Source organism: Coregonus lavaretus (assembly GCF_964263955.1).
Source record: "Coregonus lavaretus genome assembly, contig: HAP1_SCAFFOLD_857, whole genome shotgun sequence".
Classification (NCBI taxonomy): domain Eukaryota; kingdom Metazoa; phylum Chordata; class Actinopteri; order Salmoniformes; family Salmonidae; genus Coregonus; species Coregonus lavaretus.
Window position 1 is genome coordinate 69,788 of NW_028165394.1, and position 26,142 is coordinate 95,929.

The window sequence follows — 26,142 nt, forward strand, 5'->3', positions numbered from 1 at the left end:
CTGTTGGAATTCATTTTACACGTCTTTAGAATCTCTAGAAATAAAAAACAACCTAAGAACTACAAGTCACATAATTTCACTGAAATTCGTCCCCTAATGATGATGACATCGGTCAGAACTTTCACGAAATTGCGTCATACTACGTCAGTGAAGTGCGCACTTATCTCAAGGAAGGTGAACAGAAGTCTAGCTACACGCTTGGTATGTAATATATAGAGTTTTGACTTATCTTTAAAACATTGTAAATAGGAGTACTGTGTTTTATTGTTGACATGATCTATCAATATCTAAATTTGTAGCAACGCTTTTAAGGAGGAAACGATGTTAACTTGTCAGCTCGATGTGATTCACAACAGCGACTAACTAGCAAGCAAGCCGCTTTCTAACGTACGCAATGGTTACAAAACAAGGAACATTCTCTGACAAATTCAGCCAAATTCAATCAAATAAACGTTTTTATGACTATAAAAGATAGCTGTGGTACTTTTGTGTTCATGATCCTCGTTATTTCATTTAACTTTTTCCCAGCTTTGGGATTCTGCAGTTAGGTAACGTTAGCTAACATACTGTGTTATGAAAACCAGAATGATCAGCTAATTTAGTAAGCTAGCTATGTTTTTCACTCGTCTTTGTATAGTGAACAAAAATATAAACGCAACAGTTAAAACGATTTTACTGAGTTACAGTTCATATAAGGAAATCAGTCAATTGAAATACATTCATTAGGCCATAACCTATGGATTTCACGTCACTTGCAGGGGCACAGCCATGGGTGGGCATAGGACCAGCCAATCAAAACTATTTTTTCCTCACAAAAGGGCTTTATTACAGACTGAACTACTCCTCAGTTTCATCAGCTGTCCGGGTGGCTGGTCGCAGACGTACTGCCAAATTCTGTAAAACGATGTGGGATCTTTTATTTCAGCTCATGAAACATGGGACCAACACTTTACATGTTGTGTTTATATTTTTGTCCAGTATAGAAAGCGAGTTAGTTGCCTGACAATGACTGTGATAGCAAAGATTTTTTATAACTAACCCAAGATAGACCAGAGCCTTTCGTTTCCAATGGGAGCAAATTAATCATCGTTTTGGAAACAAACTGTATGGAGATCAAATGTTTCATAGATGAGAACATTAACAGAATGTCGGCCATAATCCATCTCGCTCCATCTTCTCCCACTTCCGGCCAATGCACAAAGAAAAATAACCTGAGTATGTCTACCTCTGCTAAGCCTCCCAGTAAAGCAAGAAAAATAATCAAGCATCACAGAAAAGTGTTAGAAATAGCCCACGTTAACATATGTAGCTTAAGAAACAAGGTTCATGAAATCAATAATCTGCTAGTAACAGATGCCGTTCATATTCTGACAATCTCTGAAACTCACTTAGATAATACCTTTGATGATACAGTGGTAGCAATACAAGGTTATAACATTATCAATCAACCTACCAGGGTAGTTACAAACAGTACAGGAAGGAAATCATCAACATGTAACGTTAGCTACCGTTAGCTGCTTTTAGCCACACGGTTGTATTTACATAGACAAGCGTTGCTCCTTATTGTATTGGGTTGCACAAAAACAGTCAGCGGGAAGCCAGATATTAAATACAATTCAATCAACTTACTGTGCCGGTGGGCAGGACAGTTGGTCATTATGATGGGGAATTTGAGACAAAATATCTAAAGGAACGTATTATTAAAGACTGTTGTCGACCCATTTCCTCTCTGCTTACCTCATGTCAAAATAAAAGTCCTGCACGTACGCCATATGTGCACAAAAAATGAATAACTTGGAGGCGACTTAAAGCACCTGCAAGCGAGTTAGCTAGCTAGAACATGAGCATGAATGCCATATCATATTTTATTAGTAATGAACACATGGATACTACATATTACCACATGTATTCTAGATGTCATTGTTGTGGTTGCTGACTGTCTGATCTTTTGAACTGTTTTCAGATTGTAATTCCAGAGCTTTATCATGACCATGTTGGTGAGGCTAGCATGCCTGCGCAGTCTCCCTGTGTCCGGGCTGCGTCCTATGTTGACCCAGGGCTCTCCAGCCCTGAGGAGCTCCACCCTGAAGAGCTGCCCACCCCTCCTCAAGGCTCACCAGGTAACACATTAGGGATGGGCTTTTGACTTTGTTTGACTGTTCCAGCACTCACATAATTTTTACTCCAGTACTCAAATAAAATAAAATAAACCTTTAGAACACAAGGCCCGCACTGGAAAAAATATGCATTTATCTACATGCCAACAGTGCGCAAAAATGTATAATTTAACATAACCATTACAGATGACAAATCCTAATTGCTAAATTGCCTCATATTTAATCAATAAAAAGACAAGTGCCATTTTAAGATTAATTTATTGAAACCGTAATATCAACTGGTTATATTATATTGTGGAACACAGTCTTCAAAAAGGCAGTAACCTCAGAAGTGGTGCTTGCTTGCTTGTAGAAGCCTGTGGCTGTACAACGGTGTGGCCTTGTTTTGTTAATTTGGCAGACAAGACGCTCTTATTTCCCGAGGCCTTATCACAGTCAAGACACGCCTATTTTATAGTAAAAAACATGATGTAATATAACAGAATAAAATAGAACAGAATAGTGTGAAGTCGTCACACATCTGGAACAGTTATTCCCAGTGATCATTTTGAAACTGGGCTCAATTTGGAATGTTATTATTTATTTTTTTCTCCAGGGTTACAAAACAAAAATTGTTCTTTTTGATATACAGACGTTCAATGTAGTTTATTCTGCTTGTTCTTTGGAATTTTCCAAATGGATTAACAATTCCATATTGAACACTGCATGGGGATGAATTATTTTCACGACATCTGTCTGGCGAGTAGGCCTAGGCTTAATGATTCTGATTAAAATACGCTCTTTGTCTTTATCAAACTAATGTTTTAGTATATTTTCAGTGTGGAACCTGTCTGTGTTTAGTAGGGTTATAGCCTAGGCCAGGAGTAGGCAACCCTGTTCCTGGAGTGCCGCAGGTACTGCATGGCTTTGTCCCAACTAGGCGCCACACCTGACCAACTGAGCTCATTGATCAGTTCAGTGTTTGCCTAAATTTAACACACACGGTCTTCCAGGTCGGTTAAATAAAAAACGTAAGGCCGGGGTGTCGCAAAGTAGGGTCGTCACTAGTTACCACAGCCACAAAGTCATAAACCCCGCCTATTTCTACCAATTTATCTTCTTAAACCTAACCTTTGACCATAACCTTAACCACGCTGCTAACCTTATGCCTAACCCTGACCTTAACCACGCTGCTAACCTTATGCCTAACCCTGACCTTACCCACGCTGCTAACCTTATGCCTAACCCTGACCTTAACCACGCTGCTAACCTTATGCCTAACCCTGACCTTAACCACGCTGCTAACCTTATGCCTAACCCTGACCTTAACCACGCTGCTAACCTTATGCCTAACCCTGACCTTAACCACGCTGCTAACCTTATGCCTAACCCTGACCTTAACCACGCTGCTAACCTTATGCCTAACCCTGACCTTAACCACGCTGCTAACCTTATGCCTAACCCTGACCTTAACCACGCTGCTAACCTTATGCCTAACCCTGACCTTAACCTTAACCACGCTGCTAACCTTATGCCTAACCCTGACCTTAGTGATCTCTGGTTAAAGATATCGTTTTGACATCCGTTCGAGTACACAATTACTCTTGCCCATCCCTAACACACACACATACCCCCCCCGCCCCACACACACACGCCCTTGCTTAAGCCTCATCAGGTACAGTCATCCCTGACAGAGATGCTGAAATACACACTTGTCCAGTCAGAGCTCAAAACTGCGACCAAAACACTTGCATTGGACTTGGCAGTGCAACACCAATTGTTTATTGGTCGCTATGGTGCCAGTAATATTTTTTGTGTTCTGTTCACAGTAGTTTTTGGTTCACAATTTGCTTTTCAGCAATGGGTATTCAAAAACGTTTGGTCCAAAGTCTTAGGTTGAATCTTGGCGAGGCGCAATTCAATCATCATGCGCTGTTTGAATGAACATTTCTAAAGGCGTTCATAAAAAAACTTCCCAATGAAATGTTGACTGTAAAGTAGGCCTACCTGGCAGAATGATATCATGATGACTTGTATCAATCGTGGGGCATTGGTTTTCCAAACTCTGCCATCACATGTAGCCTACATTATACAGTACAAAAACACAGCTAGCCAAATACAACAGTCTCCAATCAAAATGGATTGGTCACATGCTTCGTAAACAACAGGTGTAGACTAACAGTGAAATGCTTACTTACTGGTCCTTCCCAACTATGCAGAAGAAAAAAATATAAAATTATATAACACAAGGAATAAATACACAAGTAATGATAACTTGGCTATATACACGGGGTACCAGTAGCGAGTCGATGTGCAGGGGTACGAAGTAATTGAGGTAGTTATGTACATATAAGTAGGGGTAAAGTGACTAGTCAACAGGATAGATAATAAACAGTAACAGCAGCGTATGTGATGAGTCAAAAGAGTTTGTACAAAAAAGGTCAATGTATAGCCATTTGGTTAACTATTTAACTAACTATTTAGCAGTCTTATGGCTTGTGGGTTGATGCTGTTCAGGGTCCTGTTGGTTCCAGACTTGGTGCATCGGTACCGCTTGCCCTGCGGTAGCGGAGAGAATAGTCTATGACTTGGGTGGCTGGAGTCTTTGACAATATTTAGGGCCTTCCTCTGACACCGCCTGGTATAGAGGTCCTGGATGGCAGAAAGCTTGGCCCCAGTGATGTACTGGGCTGTACACACTACCCTCTGTAGCGCCTTGCGGTCCGATGCCAAGCAGTTGCCGTACCAAGCGGTGATGCAGCCAGTCAAGATGCTCTCAATGGTGCAGCTGTATAACATTTTGAGGATCTGAGGGCCCATACCAAGTCTTTTCAGCCTCTTGAGGGGAAGAGTCCTTGTCGTGCCCTCTTCATGACTGTGTTGGTGTGGACCATGATAGATCCTTAGTGTACACAGAGGAACTTAAAGCTCTCGACCCGCTCCACTACAGCCCCGTCAATGTGAATGTGGGCGTGCTCGGCCCTCCGTTTCCTGTAGTCCACGAACAGCTCCTTTGTCTTGCCGACGTCGAGGGAGAGGTAGTCGTCTCTGGCACCACACTGCCACGTCTCTGGCACCACACTGCCACGTCTCTGGCACCACACTGCCACGTCTCTGGCACCACACTGCCACGTCTCTGGCACCACACTGCCACGTCTCTGGCACCACACTGCCACGTCTCTGGCACCACACTGCCACGTCTCTGGCACCACACTGCCACGTCTCTGGCACCACACTGCCACGTCTCTGGCACCACACTGCCACGTCTCTGGAACCACACTGCCACGTCTCTGGAACCACACTGCCACGTCTCTGGCACCACACTGCCATGTCTCTGGCACCACACTGCCACGTCTCTGGCACCACACTGCCACGTCTCTGGCACCACACTGCCACGTCTCTGGCACCACACTGCCACGTCTCTGGCACCACACTGCCAGGCCTCCCTATAGGCTGTCTCGTCGTCGTCGGTTATCAGGCCTATGACCGTCGCGTCGTCAGCAAACGTAATGATGGTGTTGGGAGTTATGTGTGGCCACGCAGTCGTTGGTGAACAGGGAGTACAGGAGGGGACTAAAATGGCAGAATTGGTCAGGAGCCTGTAAAACGGCATCTATCCATTGCAGCGTCATTCTGTCTCTTGCTAGTCCCGCACTTGAATTAAAGGGCAACTACACCCTCCAAATAAATTTTTTATATATTGTTCCCAGACCTCAAAAGTTGTCTCCTGATGTGGTTTTTAAGCATTGTTGTGGACTTAAAACATCAATTTATCTTTTAGTTTTTCTATAAAAAGTGTGATTTTGAGTGAACCTCAAACAACTCGGAAACCTTAAACAAAACTGGGAAAACTGATTTTATAGGGCCATACAACTGTAGACTAACAATAACACCCTTTTTGAGATTGTTCCAAACAATCAATGTAAATATGATATTGTCAAATTGAAATGTCATTTTTTGGTGTATGGATTTGTATTTAGTATGGATCCCCATTAGTTCCCGCCAAGGCAGCAACTACTCTTCCTGGGGTCCAGCAAAATTAAGGCTGTTATACATTTTTAAAAACATTACAATACATTCATAATAGATTTCACAACATATTAAGTGTGTGCCCTCAGGCCTCTACTCTACTGCCACATATCTACAACATAAAATCCATGTGTATAGTGTGTAAAGTGTGTATGTTATCGTGTGTTTTGTAGGCATGTGTCTATGTTTGCGTTGCTTCACAGTCCCCGCTGTTCCATAAGGTGTATTTTTATCTGTTTATTTTTTTCTCTGATTCTACTGCTGGCATCAGTTACCTGATGTGGAATAGAGTTCCATGTAGTCATGGCTCTATGTAGTACTGTGCTCAGGCTCAGCCTGCAAATTAAAGATGTGCGCATCATCCGTTTTCCCGGACCAGTATTCTTTTCAATTGGGACAGTAGTTTAACGTTGCCACTGGCAAATCTACTAAGTTAACATATGGAATTGTTTTAAGATGGTCATTCAAAGGATCATTTAGCTATTAGATTTTTAGGACCCTTAAGGTGTGTATATATATATACACACACACACACACACACACACATACACACACACTACCGGTCAAAAGTTTTAGAACACCTACTCATTCAAGGGTTTTTCTTTATTTTTACTATTTTCTACATTGTAGAATAATAGTGACGACATCAGAACTATTAAATAACACATATGGAATCATGTAGTAACCAAAAAAGTGTTAAACAAATCCAAATATATTTTATATTTGAGATTCTTCAAATAGCCACCCTTTGCCTTGATGACAGCTTTGCGCACTCCTGGCATTCTCTCAACCAGCTTCACCTGGAATGCTTTTCCAACATTCTTGAAGGAGTTCCCACATATGCTGAGCACTTGTTGGCTGGTTTTCCTTCACTCTGCGGTCCGACTCATCCCAAACCATCTCAATTTGGTTGAGGTCGGGGGATTGTGGAGGCCAGGTCATCTGATGCAGCGCTCCATCATGCTCCTTCTTGGTAAAATAGCCCTTACACAACCTGGAGGTGTGTTGGGTCATTGTCCTGTTGAAAAACAAACGATAGTCCCACTAAGCCCAAACCAGATGGGATGGCGTATCGCTGCAGAATGCTGTGGTAGCCATGCTGGTTAAGTGTGCCTTGAATTCTAAATAAATCACAGACGGTGTCACCAGCAAAGCACCCCCACACCAAAACACCTCCTCCTCCATGCTTTACGGTGGGAAATACACATGTTGAGATCATCCGTTCACCCACACCGCGTCTCACAAAGACACGGCGGTTGGGACCAAAAATCTCCAATTTGGACTCCAAACCAAAGGACAAATGTCCACCGGTCTAATGTCCATTGCTTGTGTTTCTTGGCCCAAGCAAGTCTCTTCTTATTGGTGTCCTTTAGTAGTGGTTTCTTTGCAGCAATTCGACCATGAAGGCCTGATTCACACAGTCCCCTCTGAACAGTTGATGTTGAGATGTCTGTTACTTTGTGAAGCATTTATTTGGGCTGCAATTTCTGAGGCTGGTAACTCTAATGAACTTATCCTCTGCAGCAGAGGTAACTCTGGGTCTTAATTCCTGTGGCGGTCCTCATGAGAGCCAGTTTCATCATAGCGCTTGATGGTTTTTGCGACTGCACTTGAAGAAACTTTCAAAGTTCTTGAAATGTTCCGTATTGACTGACCTTCGTGTCTTAAAGTAATGATAGACTGTTGTTTCTCTTTGCTTATTTGAGCTGTTCTTGACATAATATGGACTTGGTCTTTTACCAAATAGGTATATCTTCTGTATACCCCCCCCCCCCCCAAACTTTTCACAACACAACTGATTGGCTCAAACGCATTCAAGAAATGTACTTTTAAGAAGGCACACCTGTTAATTGAAATGCATTCTAGGTGACTACCTCATGAAGCTGGTAAAGAGAATGCCAAGAGTGTGCAAAGCTGTCATCAAGGCATAGGGTGGCTATTTGAAGAATCTCAAATATAAAATATATTTGGATTTGTTTAACACTTTTTTGGTTACTACATGATTCCATATCTGTTATTTCATAGTTTTGATGTCTGCACTATTGTTCTATAATGTAGAAAATAGTTTTAAAAAATTAAGAAAAACCCTTGAATGAGTAGGTGTGTCCAAACATTTCACTGGTACTGTATAAATATATAATAATATGCCATTTAGCAGACGCTTTTATCCAAAGCGACTTACAGTCATGTGTGCATACATTTTTACGTATGGGTGGTCCCGGGGATCGAACCCAACTACCCTGGCGTTACAAGCGCCATGCTCTACCAATTGAGCTACAGAGGACCACATTATTTATTTATTTATATATATATATATATATATACACACAAAATATTTGATGAAACATTGAATTTGGCCTTACTGCTATTAGCCCATAGAAACGCATTGAATAACAGATTCATACATGGATAAACAGATAGCCCGTGCAAAAAACAGATCTCTATCTTAAACTGACAGATTTATATGGGGATTTTTCATCATGCTAATAAGATTCCCATGGGGCTGCGGCCATTGTCAACATTTTTTTTAAAGACCCTACCTGTGGACAATTTGTATGTCTTCAGTTGTAGGTCAGCATGCTGTAATAACTGCTGATGTATGTAATATTTTGCTTTATCTTCCTCTTTCATCAGGGCTATTCCACCAAATCCAGATTGGGCTTCCGTCGTGGGAAAACTGCCAAGGACCAGCTCCAACAGGCAGCTTTCGAGCCAGCCACTGATACTGCCATCAGAAGTGAATATAATGACTTACTAAAGCACTTCAATCTCACCTCACAACACAAACATCTGCGTGCCGGGGGGGGCCGGGGAATGATGTACCTCACGTGTAAACATAGCTGAAATCAGCATAGGCCCATCTCACCCCCCCCCCCCCCCCCCCCCTCCACAGTTACATAATGAAGTCAGGACCATTACATGTGCTAGTCAGCACCAGGTTGTAACTGGTATGTATGTACTATGTATTCCTTCCAGTGGATAACATGGGCAGGATGTTCCTGGCTGGAGGGGCTGCTCTAGGCCTGGGAGCGCTGTGCTACTACGGACTCGGCATGTCCAATGAGATCGGTGCCATCGAGAGAGCAGTGTAAGTGCAGCTGCTTCCACGGTAGTGTGTGTGTTGTACTGGTGTTATCCCATGGTAGTGTGTGTGTTGTACTGGTGTTATCCCATGCTAGTGTGTGTTGTACTGGTGTTATCCCATGGTAGTGTGTGTGTTGTACTGGTGTTATCCCATGGTAGTGTGTGTTGTACTGGTGTTATCCCATGGTAGTGTGGGTGTTGTACTGGTGTTATCCCATGGTAGTGTGTGTGTTGTACTGGTGTTATCCCATGGTAGTGTGTGTGTTGTACTGGTGTTATCCCATGGTAGTGTGTGTGTTGTACTGGTGTTATCCCATGGTAGTGTGTGTGTTGTACTGGTGTTATCCCATGGTAGTGTGTGTGTTGTACTGGTGTTATCCCATGGTAGTGTGTGTGTTGTACTGGTGTTATCCCATGCTAGTGTGTGTGTTGTACTGGTGTTATCCCATGGTAGTGTGTGTGTTGTACTGGTGTTATCCCATGGTAGTGTGTGTGTTGTACTGGTGTTATCCCATGGTAGTGTGTGTGTTGTACTGGTGTTATCCCATGGTAGTGTCTGTGTGTTGTACTGGTGTTATCCCATGGTAGTGTGTGTTGTACTGGTGTTATCCCATGGTAGTGAGTGTTGTACTGGTGTTATCCCATGGTAGTGAGTGTTGTACTGGTGTTATCCCATGAAGTTACAGTGGTTTAACGATTCACTGGTATCAAGTACATGTGTCTTTGTCATTACTGTAGCTATTGCTGTGTAGTTCCATGGTATAACCACAACTTAAAGGAAAGTGTTACCTTCTCTGTGTCCCAAATGGCACCCTATTCCCTACATAGTGCACTCATTTTGACCAATGCCCTATGGGTCCTGGTTGAAAGTAGTGCACTCTGTTGGGAATAGGGTGCTGTTTTGGAGGCATATCAACAAGCGTTGTCCTCTGTAAAAATGTTTCTGTTCTTTTCCCTGGGTCTCGGCCCAGTATCTGGCCCCAGTACGTGAAGGACAGGATCCACTCCACCTACATGTACTTTGCAGGCAGTGTGGGGATGACAGCTCTGTCGGCTGTAGCAGTCAGCAGGACCCCAGCCCTCATGGGTCTCATGATGAGAGGATCCTGGCTGGTGATACACCTTTTTATTGAACCTTTATTTAACCAGTCAAGTCAGTTAAAGGTAGACTCAGCGATATGACGTTGCCACGAGCAGCACCGCAGATATTGAGATGAGCGAGATGCAAGACTTCGCTCTCACACAGTCACACACACAGATCTGTACATTTGCATGCGTTTGCTTCACGCTGTAACATCATGGTAGCCACCGGGGACCAAAACAGCGGAGAAGTTGAGCCTCACGATTCAACGCTTTTAGTTGTTGCGGAAATGGACCCACTATGCTGTTTACTTTCTGCATCTACGTCATATCGCTGAGTCTACCTTTAAGAAAATATTCATATTTACAATAACCACCGCCACCGGGCCAGTGACTTATGACTAAAATTTGCTTCCAGTATTCTTCAAGTATATCTGCATCCACTGTATATTATTAACCCTTTAAAAAGGAAATTAGTCATTTGAGGGCCCACCAAACCTCAGGGTTTTGTATTGATAAATCTGGTGCTGATTGTCAATGGCAAACCATTGTGTATGATTTGGAGACACTTGCATTACACCTCAATAGCCACATTAGACATTTTTTTTTAAAAATATAACAGAAATGTGTACATTTTTCACCAGGCAATTGGAGCTACCTTTGCAGCCGTGATTGGAGCAGGCATGCTGGTCAGATCTATCTCCTATGACCAGAGCCCAGGAACCAAACATCTAGCCTGGATGCTACATGCAGGTGCTGGACTGCTTTACCTGCTCACTTTACCAAGCATTTGTCAATTGAAATGTCCCACTTGCTTCTTTTCACCACTAGAGGGCAGTACTATAGAGTTTCAGAATACCAACACTATGCAGCAGCAGTTTACATGAATGGATCAGGTTTTTCTAGTGCTTACAACACTGGTGCTGTGCCTGTGAGAATATTCAGAGAAGACTGTTAAATACCAGATCCTTTTTCTTTAAATATAACATCTTGTGATATATAACCGCTTTATTTGGACCTCAGATGAGAAATAGCTGTGTAGCTAAAATCTGGTGCTTTTTCACGTTTGGGGTACGTACATGGTCCCTTTTAAACTAACCGAATAAATAAATCAATCCGTTTGTTCCTGTGTTTCCAGGTGTGATGGGAGCGGTCATAGCCCCCATGACTCTGCTAGGTGGGCCCCTGATGATGAGGGCAGCCTGGTACACAGCGGGCATCGTGGGGGGTCTGTCCACCGTGGCCATGTGTGCCCCCAGTGAGAAGTTCCTCAACATGGGAGGACCCCTGGCGGTGGGCTTCGGAGTAGTCTTCGCCTCTTCCATCGGTTAGTACGTTTAGATCAATAACCCTGGCTGTGGGCTTCGGAGTAGTCTTCACCTCCATCAGTTAGTACCTTTAGATCAATAACCCTGGCTGTGGGCTTCAGTGGTCTTCACCTCCTCCATCGGTTAGTACCTTTAGATCAATAACCCTGGCTGTGGGCTTCAGTGGTCTTCACCTCCTCCATCGGTTAGTACCTTTAGATCAATAACCCTGGCTGTGGGCTTCAGTGGTCTTCACCTCCATCAGTTAGTACCTTTAGATCAATAACCCTGGCTGTGGGCTTCAGTGGTCTTCACCTCCTCCATCGGTTAGTACCTTTAGATCAATAACCCTGGCTGTGGGCTTCAGTGGTCTTCACCTCCTCCATCGGTTAGTACCTTTAGATCAATAACCCTGGCTGTGGGCTTCAGTGGTCTTCACCTCCTCCATCGGTTAGTACCTTTTAGATCAATAACCCTGGCTGTGGGCTTCAGTGGTCTTCACCTCCTCCATCGGTTAGTACCTTTAGATCAATAACCCTGGCTGTGGGCTTCAGTGGTCTTCACCTCCTCCATCGGTTAGTACGTTTAGATCAATAACCCTGGCTGTGGGCTTCAGTGGTCTTCACCTCCTCCATCGGTTAGTACCTTTAGATCAATAACCCTGGCTGTGGGCTTCAGTGGTCTTCACCTCCATCAGTTAGTACCTTTTAGATCAATAACCCTGGCTGTGGGCTTCAGTGGTCTTCACCTCCATCGGTTAGTACCTTTAGATCAATAACCCTGGCTGTGGGCTTCAGTGGTTTTCACCTCCATCAGTTAGTACCTTTAGATCAATAACCCTGGCTGTGGGCTTCAGTGTTTTTCACCTCCATCAGTTAGTTGCCTTTTCTTCACAATCTGTTTATTATGGTCAAATTCACAAAGGAACATGGACATAAAATGCAGGGTTGTAAATGTCATACTTTTAGAAGACAACTAAATGGTTATTGCATTTTAAAATGTTTATCAATGAAAAACAACATGGTAGACAGACATCAATGAAGTCTATTGGACCGTAACCTTTGGTTCCAGGAAACCCAGTAAATTGTTAATGGATTGTTCAAGATACTAGTGTGCTGGAGTTTCTTCTTTTTCAAGTAGCATTATTTAGGATTTGTCTCTCTGGTGACAAACACCCTTGAGCCCTCGTTAGATCATTTCCCCTCAGTTATTAATTGAACTTGAGGACATGGTATTAAACAATGTCCTCTCCACTCTCTCTGTCCCCAGGCTCAATGTTCCTGCCCCCTACCTCAGCGATGGGAGCAGGCCTGTACTCCATCGCTATCTACGGAGGTCTGGTCCTCTTCAGCTTGTTCCTGCTTTACGACACCCAGAAGGTCATCAAGAGGGCAGAGACATACCCCATGTATGGGATGCAGAAATACGACCCCATCAACTCGTAAGTGACGTCTGCAGAGTCATCTTTCCTGCTATGTCTGATTTCTGTACCTTACTGTTCAAACAGATAGAAAGACAACTAGTCCTTTCTGTACCTTACTATTCAAACCGATAGAAAGACAACTAGTCCTTTCTGTACCTTACTATTCAAACAGATAGAAAGACAACTACGGTAGTCCTTTCTGTACCTTACTATTCAAACAGATAGAAAGACAACTAGTCCTTTCTGTACCTTACTATTTAAACTGATAGAAAGACAACTAGTCCTTTCTGTACCTTACTATTCAAACAGATAGAAAGACAACTAGTCCTTTCTGTACCTTACTATTCAAACAGATAGAAAGACAACTACGGTAGTCCTTTCTGTACCTTACTATTCAAACAGATAGAAAGACAACTAGTCCTTTCTGTACCTTACTATTCAAACCGATAGAAAGACAACTAGTCCTTTCTGTACCTTACTATTCAAACAGATAGAAAGACAACTACGGTAGTCCTTTCTGTACCTTACTATTCAAACAGATAGAAAGACAACTAGTCCTTTCTGTACCTTACTATTTAAACTGATAGAAAGACAACTAGTCCTTTCTGTACCTTACTATTCAAACAGATAGAAAGACAACTAGTCCTTTCTGTACCTTACTATTCAAACAGATAGAAATACAACTAGTCCTTTCTGTACCTTACTATTCAAACATATAGAAAGACAAGTCAATTTCTGTACTTTACTATTCAATCAGATAGATAGAAAGACAACTAGACCATTTCTCCTGTTATTTCTAATTTCTTTATCCTGCTTTGATATACACTGCTCAAAAAAATAAAGGGAACACTAAAATAACACATCCTAGATCTGAATGAATGAAATAATCTTATTAAATACTTTTTTCTTTACATAGTTGAATGTGCTGACAACAAAATCACACAAAAATTATCAATGGAAATCAAATTTATCAACCCATGGAGGTCTGGATTTGGAGTCACCCTCAAAATTAAAGTGGAAAACCACACTACAGGCTGATCCAACTTTGATGTAATGTCCTTAAAACAAGTCAAAATGAGGCTCAGTAGTGTGTGTGGTCTCCACGTGCCTGTATGACCTCCCTACAACGCCTGGGCATGCTCCTGATGAGGTGGCGGATGGTCTCCTGAGGGATCTCCTCCCAGACCTGGACTAAAGCATTCGCCAACTCCTGGACAGTCTGTGGTGCAACGTGGCGTTGGTGGATGGAGCGAGACATGATGTCCCAGATGTGCTCAATTGGATTCAGGTCTGGGGAACGGGCGGGCCAGTCCATAGCATCAATGCCTTCCTCTTGCAGGAACTGCTGACACACTCCAGCCACATGAGGTCTAGCATTGTCTTGCATTAGGAGGAACCCAGGGCCAACCGCACCAGCATATGGTCTCACAAGGGGTCTGAGGATTTCATCTCGGTACCTAATGGCAGTCAGGCTACCTCTGGCGAGCACATGGAGGGTTGTGCGGCCCTCCAAAGAAATGCCACCCCACACCATGACTGACCCACCACCAAACTGGTCATGCTGGAGGATGTTGCAGGCAGCAGAACGTTCTCCACAGCATCTCCAGACTCTGTCACGTCTGTCACGTGCTCAGTGTGAACCTGCTTTCATCGGTGAAGAGCACAGGGCGCCAGTGGCGAATTTGCTAATCTTGGTGTTCTCTGGCAAATGCCAAACGTCCTGCACGGTGTTGGGCTGTAAGCACAACCCCCACCTGTGGACGTCGTGCCCTCATACCACCCTCATGGAGTCTGTTTCTGACCGTTTGAGCAGACACATGCACATTTGTGGCCTGCTGGAGGTCATTTTGCAGGGCTCTGGCAGTGCTCCTCCTGCTCCTCCTTGCACAAAAGCGGAGGTAGCAGTCCTGCTGCTGGGTTGTTGCCCTCCTACGGCCTCCTCCACGTCTCCTGATGTACTGGCCTGTCTCCTGGTAGCGCCTCCATGCTCTGGACACTTCGCTGACAGACACAGCAAACCTTCTTGCCACAGCTCGCATTGATGTGCCATCCTGGATGAGCTGCACTACCTGAGCCACTTGTGTGGGTTGTAGACTCCGTCTCATGCTACCACTAGAGTGAAAGCACCGCCAGCATTCAAAAGTGACCAAAACATCAGCCAGGAAGCATAGGAACTGAGAAGTGGTCTGTGGTCACCACCTGCAGAACCACTCCTTTATTGGGGGTGTCTTGCTAATTGCCTATAATTTCCACCTGTTGTCTATTCCATTTGCACAACAGCATGTGAAATTTATTGTCAATCAGTGTTGCTTCCTAAGTGGACAGTTTGATTTCACAGAAGTGTGATTGACTTGGAGTTACATTGTGTTGTTTAAGTGTTCCCTTTATTTTTTTGAGCTGTGTACACTGAACAAAAATAGCAATAAAATGTTTCATGAGCTGAAATAAAAAATCCCCAAAATGATCCATACGTACAATAAGCTTTATTACTCGAAGTTTGTGCACAAATTTGTTTACATCCCTGTTAGTGAGCCTTTCTCCATTGCCAATGTAATCCATCCACCTGACAGGTGTGGCATATCAAGAAGCTGATTAAACAGCATGATCATTACACAGGTGCACCTTGTGCTGGGGACAATAAAAGGCCACTCTGATATGTGCAGTTTTGTCACACAACACAATGCCACATATGTATCAGGTTTTGAGGGCGAGAGCAATTGGCATGCTGACTGCAGGAATGTCCACCAGAGCTGTTGCCAGATAATTTGTTCAGTTCTCTACCATAAGCCGCCCCCAAAGTCGTTTTAGAGAATTTGGCAGTATGTCCAACCGAACTCCCAACCGCAGACCACGTGTAACCACTCCAGCCCAGGACCTCCACATCCGGCTTCTTCACCTGCGGGATGGTCTGAGACCAGTCACCCGGACAGCTGATGAAACTGTTAGTTTGCACAACCGAAGAATCTCTGCACAAACTGTCAGAAACCATCTCAGGGAAGCCCATCTGCATGCTCGTCGGCCTCACCAGGGTCTTGACCTGACTGCAGTTCGGCGTCGTAACTGACTTCAGTGGGCAATGCTCACCTTAAATGGCCGCTGGAGAAATATGCTGTTCACGGATGAATCCCGGTTTCAACTGTACAGGGCAAATGGCAGTCGTGTGGGCGAGCGTTTTGCTGAAGTCAATGTTGTGAACAGAGTGCCCCATAGTGGCGGTGGGGTTATGGTATGGGCAGGCATAAGCTACAGACAACGAACACAATTGCATTTTATCGATGGCAATTTGAATGCACAGAGATAACGTGATGAGATCCTGAGGCCCATTGTAGTGCCATTAATCCGCCCCATCACCTCATGTTTCAGCATGATAATGCACGGACCCATGCCACAAGGATCTGTACACAATTCCTGGAAGCTGAAAATGTCCCAGTTCTTCCATGGCCTGCATAATCACCAGACATGTCACCCATTGAGAATGTTTGTGATGCTCTGGATCAATCTGTTCCAGTTCCCGCCAGTATCCAGCAACTTCACACAGCCATTGAAGAGGAGTGGGACAACATTCCACAGGCCACAATCAACAGCCTCATCATTTCTATGCGAAAGAGATGTGTCACGCTGTATGAGGCAAATGGTGGTCACACCAGATACTGACTGGTTTTCTGATTCCCACCACTACCTTTTTTTTAAGGTGTCTGTGACCAACAGAGGCATATCTGTTATCCCAGTCATCTGAAATCCATATATTAGTGCCTAATGAATTTATTTCAATTGACAGATTTCCTTATGAACTGATTTCCTTATACAAACATTAACTCAGTAAAATCTTTGAAATTGTTGTATGTTGTGTTTACATTTTTGTTCAGTGTAGAATACCATCACGATACAGTGTAATTCTATCAATACTATCATGATGCAGTATAATACTATCAATACCATCATGATGCAGTATAATACTATCAATACTATCAAGATGCAGTATAATACTATCAATACCATCATGATGCAGTATAATACTATCAATACCATCATGATGCAGTATAATACTATCAATACCATCATGATGCAGTATAATACTATCAATACCATCATGATGCAGTATAATACTATCAATACCATCATGATGCAGTATAATACTCAATACCATCATGATGCAGTATACTACTATCAATACCATCATGATGCAGTATAATACTGTCATACTATACAGTAGAATACTGTCCTACTATACAGTAGAATACTGGCCTACTATACAGTAGAATACTGGCCTACTATACAGTAGAATACTGGCCTATCATACAGTAGAATACTGGCCTATCATACAGTAGAATACTGGCCTAATATACAGTAGAATACTTGCCTAATATACAGTAGAATACTGGCCTACTATACAGTAGAATACTGGCCTACTATACAGTAGAATACTGGCCTACTATACAGTAGAATACTGGCCTACTATACAGTAGAATACTGGCCTACTATACAGTAGAATACTGGCCTACTATACAGTAGAATACTGGCCTATCATACAGTAGAATACTGGCCTACTATACAGTAGAATACTGGCCTACTCTATAGTAGAATACTAGCCTATCATACAGTAGAATACTGGCCTACTATACAGTAGAATACTAGCCTACTATACAGTAGAATACAGGCCTACTATACAGTATAATACTGGCCTACTATACAGCAGATTACTGTCCTACTATACAGTAGAATACAGGCCTACTATACAGTAGAATAGTAGAATAATAGCCTACTATACAGTAGAATACTGGCCTACTATACAGTAGAATACTGGCCTACTATACAGTAGAATAGTAGAATAATAGCCTACTATACAGTAGAATAATAGCCTACTATACAGTAGAATACTGGCCTACTATACAGTAGAACAGTAGAATACTAGCCTACTATACAGTTGAATACTGGCCTACTATACACAGTAGGATACTGGCCTACCATACAGTAGAATACTGGCCTAATATACAGTAGAATACTGGCCTACTATACTGTAGAATACTGGCCAACTATACAGTAGAATACTGGCCTACTATACAGTAGAATACTGGCCTACTATACTTTAGAATACTGGCCTACTATACAGTAGAATACTGGCCTACCATACAGTAGAATACTGGCCTATCATACAGTAGAATACTGGCCTATCATACAGTAGAATACTGGCCTACTATACAGTAGAATACAGGCCTACTATACAGTAGAATAGTAGAATACTAGCCTACTATACAGTTGAATACTGGCCTACTATACAGTAGATTACTGTCCTACTATACAGTAGAATACAGGCCTACTATACAGTAGAATAATAGCCTACTATACAGTAGAATACTGTCCTACTATACAGTAGAATACAGGCCTACTATACAGTTGAATACTGGCCTACTATACAATAGAATACTGGCCTACTATACAGTAGAATACTGGCCTACTATACAGTAGAATACTGGCCTACTATACAGTAGAACAGTAGAATACTAGCCTACTATACAGTTGAATACTGGCCTACTATACAGTAGGATACTGGCCTACTATACAGTAGAATACTGGCCTACTATACAGTAGAATACTGGCCTAATATACAGTAGAATACTGGCCTACTATACTGTAGAATACTGGCAAACTATACAGTAGAATACTGGCCTACTATACAGTAGAATACTGGCCTACTATACTGTAGAATACTGGCCTACTATACAGTAGAATACTGGCCTACTATACAGTAGAATACTTGCCTACTATACAGTAGAATACTGGCCTACTATACAGTAGAATACTGGCCTATCATACAGTAGAATACTAGCCTACTATACAGTAGGATACTGGCCTACTATACAGTAGAATACAGGCCTACTATACAGTAGAATAGTAGAATACTAGCCTACTATACAGTTGAATACTGGCCTACTATACAGTAGATTACTGTCCTACTATACAGTAGAATACAGGCCTACTATACAGTAGATTAGTAGAATAATAGCCTACTATACAGTAGACTACTGGCCTACTATACAGTAGAATACTGTCCTACTATACAGTAGAATACTGGCCTACTATACAGTAGAATAGTAGAATAATAGCCTACTATACAGTAGAATACTAGCGTACTATACAGTTGAATACTGGCCTACTATACAGTAGAATACTGGCCTACTATACAGTAAAATACTGGCCTACTATACAGTAGAATACTGGCCTACTATACAGTAGAACAGTAGAATACTAGCCTACTATACAGTTGAATACTGGCCTACTATACAGTAGGATACTGGCCTACTATACAGTAGAATACTGGCCTACTATACAGTAGAATACTGGCCTACTATACAGTAGAATACTAGCCTACTATACAGTTGAATACTGGCCTACTATACAGTAGGATACTGGCCTACTATACAGTAGAATACTGGCCTACTATACAGTAGAATACTAGCCTATCATACAGTAGAATACTGGCCTACTATACAGTATGATATTGGCCTACTATACAGTAGAATACTGGCCTACTATACAGTAGAATACTGGCCTACTATACTGTAGAATACTGGCCAACTATACAGTAGAATACTGGCCTACTATACAGTAGAATACTGGCCTACTATACTTTAGAATACTGGCCTACTATACAGTAGAATACTGGCCTACTATACAGTAGAATACTGGCCTATCATACAGTAGAATACTGGCCTATCATACAGTAGAATACTGGCCTACTATACAGTAGAATACAGGCCTACTATACAGTAGAATAGTAGAATACTAGCCTACTATACAGTTGAATACTGGCCTACTATACAGTAGATTACTGTCCTACTATACAGTAGAATACAGGCCTACTATACAGTAGAATAATAGCCTACTATACAGTAGAATACTGGCCTACTATACAGTAGAATACTGGCCTACTATACAGTTGAATACTGGCCTACTATACAATAGAATACTGGCCTACTATACAGTAGAATACTGGCCTACTATACAGTAGAATACTGGCCTACTATACAGTAGAACAGTAGAATACTAGCCTACTATACAGTTGAATACTGGCCTACTATACAGTAGGATACTGGCCTACTATACAGTAGAATACTGGCCTACTATACAGTAGAATACTGGCCTAATATACAGTAGAATACTGGCCTACTATACTGTAGAATACTGGCAAACTATACAGTAGAATACTGGCCTACTATACAGTAGAATACTGGCCTACTATACTGTAGAATACTGGCCTACTATACAGTAGAATACTGGCCTACTATACAGTAGAATACTTGCCTACTATACAGTAGAATACTGGCCTACTATACAGTAGAATACTGGCCTATCATACAGTAGAATACTAGCCTACTATACAGTAGGATACTGGCCTACTATACAGTAGAATACAGGCCTACTATACAGTAGAATAGTAGAATACTAGCCTACTATACAGTTGAATACTGGCCTACTATACAGTAGATTACTGTCCTACTATACAGTAGAATACAGGCCTACTATACAGTAGATTAGTAGAATAATAGCCTACTATACAGTAGACTACTGGCCTACTATACAGTAGAATACTGTCCTACTATACAGTAGAATACTGGCCTACTATACAGTAGAATAGTAGAATAATAGCCTACTATACAGTAGAATACTAGCGTACTATACAGTTGAATACTGGCCTACTATACAGTAGAATACTGGCCTACTATACAGTAAAATACTGGCCTACTATACAGTAGAATACTGGCCTACTATACAGTAGAACAGTAGAATACTAGCCTACTATACAGTTGAATACTGGCCTACTATACAGTAGGATACTGGCCTACTATACAGTAGAATACTGGCCTACTATACAGTAGAATACTGGCCTACTATACAGTAGAATACTAGCCTACTATACAGTTGAATACTGGCCTACTATACAGTAGGATACTGGCCTACTATACAGTAGAATACTGGCCTACTATACAGTAGAATACTAGCCTATCATACAGTAGAATACTGGCCTACTATACAGTATGATATTGGCCTACTATACAGTAGAATACTGGCCTACTATACAGTAGAATACTGGCCTACTATACAGTAGAATACTAGCCTACTATACAGTAGCATACTGGCCTACTATACAGTATGATACTAGCCTACTATACAGTACGATACTGGCCTACTATACAGTAGAATACTGGCCTACTATACAGTAGAAAACTGGCTTAATACTGGCCTACTATACAGTATAATACTGGCCTACTATACAATAGAATACTGGCCTACTATACATTAGAATACTGGCCTACTATACAGTAGAAAACTGGCCTACTATACAGTAGAATACTGTCCTACTATACAGTAGAATTCAGGCCTACTATACAGTAGAATACTGGCTTACTATACAGTAGATAACTGGCCTACTATACAGTAGAATACTGGCCTACTATACAGTAGAATACTGGCCTACTATACAGTAGAAAACTGGCCTACTATACAGTAGAATACTAGCCTACTATACAGTAGAATACTGGCCTACTATACAGTAGAATACTGGCCTACTATACAGTAGAAAACTGTTCTACTATACAGTAGAATACTGGCCTACTATACAGTAGAATACTGGCCTACTATACAGTAGAATACTGGCCTACTATACAGTAGAATATTGGCCTACTATACAGTAGAATACTAGCCTACTATACTGTAGAATACTGGCCTACTATACAGTAGAATACTGGCCTACTATACAGTAGAATACTGGCCTACTATACAGTAGAATACTGGCCTACTATACAGTAGAATACTGGCCTACTATACAGTAGAATACTGGCCTACTATACAGTAGAATACTGGCCTACTATACAGTAGAATACTGGCCTACTATACAGTACGATACTGGCCTACTATACAGTAGAATACTGGCCTACTATACAGTACGATACTGGCCTACTATACAGTAGAATACTGGCCTACTATACAGTAGAATACTGGCCTATCATACAGTAGAATACAAGCCTACTATACAGTAGAATACTGGCCTACTATACAGTAGAATACTGGCCTACCATACAGTAGAATACTGGCCTACTATACAGTACGATACTGGCCTACTATACAGTACGATACTGGCCTACTATACAGTAGAATACTGGCCTATCATACAGTAGAATACTAGCCTACTATACAGTAGAATACTGGCCTACTATACAGTAGAATACTGGCCTACTATACAGTAGAATTCTAGCCTATCATACAGTATGATACTGGCCTACTATACAGTAGAATACTAGCCTACTATACAGTAGAATACTGGCCTACTATACAGTAGAATACTGGCCTACTATACAGTAGATACTGGCCTACTATACAGTAGAATACTGGCCTACTATACAGTAGAATACTAGCCTACTATACAGTAGAATACTGGCCTACTATACAGTAGATACTGGCCTACTATACAGTAGAATACTGGCCTACTATACAGTAGAATACTGGCCTACTATACAGTAGAATACTGGCCTACTATACAGTAGAATACTGGCCTACTATACAGTAGAATACTAGCCTACTATACAATAGAATACTGGCCTACTATACAGTAGATACTGGCCTACTATACAGTAGAATACTGGCCTACTATACAGTAGAATACTGGCCTACTATACAGTAGAATACTAGCCTACTATACAGTAGAATACTGGCCTACTATACAGTAGAATACTGGCCTACTATACAGTAGAATACTGGCCTATCATACAGTAGAATACTAGCCTACTATACAGTAGAATACTGGCCTACTATACAGTAGAATACTGGCCTATTATACAGTACGATACTGGCCTACTATACAGTAGAATACTGGCCTATCATACAGTAGAATACTAGCCTACTATACAGTAGAATACTGGCCTACTATACAGTAGAATACTGGCCTATCATACAGTAGAATACTAGCCTACTATACAGTAGAATACTGGCCTACTATACAATAGAATACTGGCCTACTATACAGTAGAATACTGGCCTACTATACAGTATGATACTGGCCTACTATACAGTAGAATAGTAGGCTACCTGGCCTGCGCACAAATGCAGGCCATTGAGAATGACAATAGTTCCTCAACGTAGCCTACTTGAAAAATATTTCGGTCTCTCTCCCTTTCAATTAACCACTCAGCGTGAAAGGGGAAAAAAATTTCATGCTCTGATCTGGTGGAAACTTCATAAAATAGGCCTACCTGATTACGTCTTATCCCTTTCTCAAATAGTCTACAGCTGTGTCTGTCTGTCCGGAGCTCACTGGCGCAGGAAACAGAATATTTTATACAATATTGCAAGTTTGCTAGCACGATCGGGCTAGACCAAGTTAATAGTTGATACAATGTTTTAAGTTCCTTGCAGACAGGCTATGCATAGCCAATGTTATTTATAGGATATTTATTTTATCATGATATTTTCTACCTGCAGGCTGCAATGTTTTTATGTGTTGATTTATGTAGGCTATTTTTACGTATTGGCAATGGCAATATAAGATACTTTTTAGATGTGTATCGTTTTCATTTAGGTAAAATGTTGATTAACCACATGACATTGATTTTGAAATATGAAGACTTTTTATTATAAATGAAATGAAACTGTTCCACATAAATGTGCATATAAAAATCAGAACTGGCACTCAGAAATGGTACGATAACTTGGCACTCCAAATGGAAAAGGTTGCCAACCGCTAGTGTAGCCTATTACCAGCAACTTTAGGAGCATAACGGCAGAATCTGTGAAGGGCAGCGGGAGGAAGAGGGTCAGGAACAGGTTTTTTCTTCTTCTGGTTAGGCTATATTGATCTCTGGCTCCCTCTTTAGTCATTTGTGTCTTCATTTTTAATCGCAGTAATTAAAGCATCAGACAAGCTCAGTAGCCAAACTATAGTTGATTGTATTGAAACAGAGGGTGTGTCTATATATGGAAAAACACACGTTTAAAAAATGTAGACCAGTCGATAGAATAGACGACTCTCGGTCGACCATGATGAATATTTTTTGTCGGGGACAGCCCTAATGGTGTTATCCTGTCTTGTATTGCGTTATGAAACTGACGGTTGGTGCTTTGTGGTGTTATCCTGTCTTGCATTGCGTTATGAAACTGACGGTTGGTGCTTTGTGGTGTTATCCTGTCTTGTATTGCGTTATGAAACTGACGGTTGGTGGTTTGTGGTGTTATCCTGTCTTGTAGGTGCATGGGGATCTACATGGACACTCTGAACATCTTCATGAGGATGGTGATGATTCTGTCTGGTGGCGGAAACAGAAAGAAATAAAGACTTTCCAGTCTGACTTTCCATCTTTAATCTTCCAGAGTTGAACAACAACGATCTGTTCTACAATTAGCACCATACACCAGCTGTTATATACTTTTAGTTTGAAAACGTATTGTCAACTGGCACAATAAAAAATGTTGCTTTTGTGTGAAGAAGGGGATTGCAATTTCCTAGTGCATATTGCCACTCATACAAGTAAAGAAAGAAGAAGACTTGCTCTGTTCTATATTCAGAATGTTAAAGAAATGCTTTTGTCTTGATTCTGAGGGAGGCATATTTTGATTAAAGTCAGGATTGCTCATGGTGATATCAGTCAACATCACATATCTCCCCTCAGTCTTCTTCTGTAATTGATCCTTATATTTTATATATATTTATTTACACTTGAGGTGGGTGTTCCCATTTCTGACAAGCAAAACAAAGTTGGGCATACAACAGCTATTTATGTCATGCCTCGACACATACAATACATGTGAATGTGTGGTTAACTCCTGGACAAACACTGAACTTGCATGTGTTGTATATGCCGAGCCTTGGAAGGGTGGGACTTTTGAGATTTGTTTCTGTAAGAATGAAAGTGATTGAAAGTGATCAATGCTGTTATGGTATAATTCAATAAAGTGAAAGCGAATGCAGTTGGTGTTGGTATGTTGTTGAGGTATTTAATGAAAACAAATGGACATTTTGAAGCATGTTGATCAGTTTTATTCACTGAACAATTTGTGGATACTGTCAAGGCTCACCTGACTAATTTCAGTAACATCTTGGTCAGGAGAATCTCCAGTGAGTAACAGTACTAGGAAAATTATCAGAATCACCTTTATTCACCATTTACATGTACCAGGAGGAAAGCCTAACCCGTCTGGATAAAGATCACTGACGGGAGGAAAGCCTAACCCGTCTGGATAAAGATCACTGACAGGAGGAAAGCCTAACCCGTCTGGATAAAGATCACTGACGGGAGGAAAGCCTAACCCGTCTGGATAAAGATCACTGACAGAAGGAAAGCCTAACCCGTCTGGATAAAGATCACTGACGGGAGGAAAGCCTAACCCGTCTGGATAAAGATCACTGACGGGAGGAAAGCCTAACCAGTCTGGATAAAGATCACTGATAGGAGGAAAGACTGGTAACACTGGACTTATAACTATGTTATAACAGCTGACATAACATGTCATAATTTGGTCATAACACTGTCATGACCCATATATTTACACCTGTTGTGACATATATTACGTTATGTTATGGCTGGTTATGACACCAACATAAGTGTAAAAATCCACATTTCATCAAATGCGTTATTTCCCTTTCAAGAAGTTTCCTTTCGTTTGAAAGTTTAAGTAATTTGTTTTGTTACTGTCCATATGTAGCTTATTTTTGCTAGCAGGTTCAGGAATGGCTGAAGAATTGCAACATTCACCTTGAGCTAACTCTGCAAATAGCACTGCTGGGTGATTTAAAAAGTCAGTCAATCGATCAATAATATATTACTCTTCGCCAAAAAAATGTCTCTTTAATTTACAATATGTATAATCTATGAGAATAGAAAGGTTCAGAACTTTTGTGAAACATCATATATTTACAAAACAAATATGGGGGATTGAAAATGCTGCAGACAATTACATTGATGGAAGCCACAATCTATCTACAATATTAAAGCTGATCTACCCCCTAAAAAAAAAGGCGTTTGTTGTAATGAATTCTTTACAGTCATGTTTTTCTTTCATCACATTTTAAGTAACTTGTAGAAAATACACTATATGAAACTGTCGTGAAGCATTGACCGTCCTTTACTTGGAC

At 41.5% G+C, this 26,142-nt stretch overlaps 1 protein-coding gene across 1 annotated transcript; it reads left to right on the top strand.

Moving 5' to 3' along the window:
* The first annotated feature begins 131 nt into the window (after positions 1–131).
* Positions 132–24,977, top strand: LOC311115908 (growth hormone-inducible transmembrane protein-like). Its single transcript, XM_084191030.1, has 9 exons — positions 132–201; positions 1,964–2,120; positions 8,760–8,862; positions 9,102–9,213; positions 10,181–10,322; positions 10,934–11,042; positions 11,428–11,616; positions 12,866–13,037; positions 24,258–24,977. Exons 2-9 carry the CDS (start codon positions 1,986–1,988, stop codon positions 24,340–24,342), a joined length of 1,047 nt encoding a protein of 348 aa, XP_084047156.1. The 5' UTR covers positions 132–201; positions 1,964–1,985; the 3' UTR covers positions 24,343–24,977.
* The last annotated feature ends 1,165 nt before the right edge of the window (positions 24,978–26,142 follow it).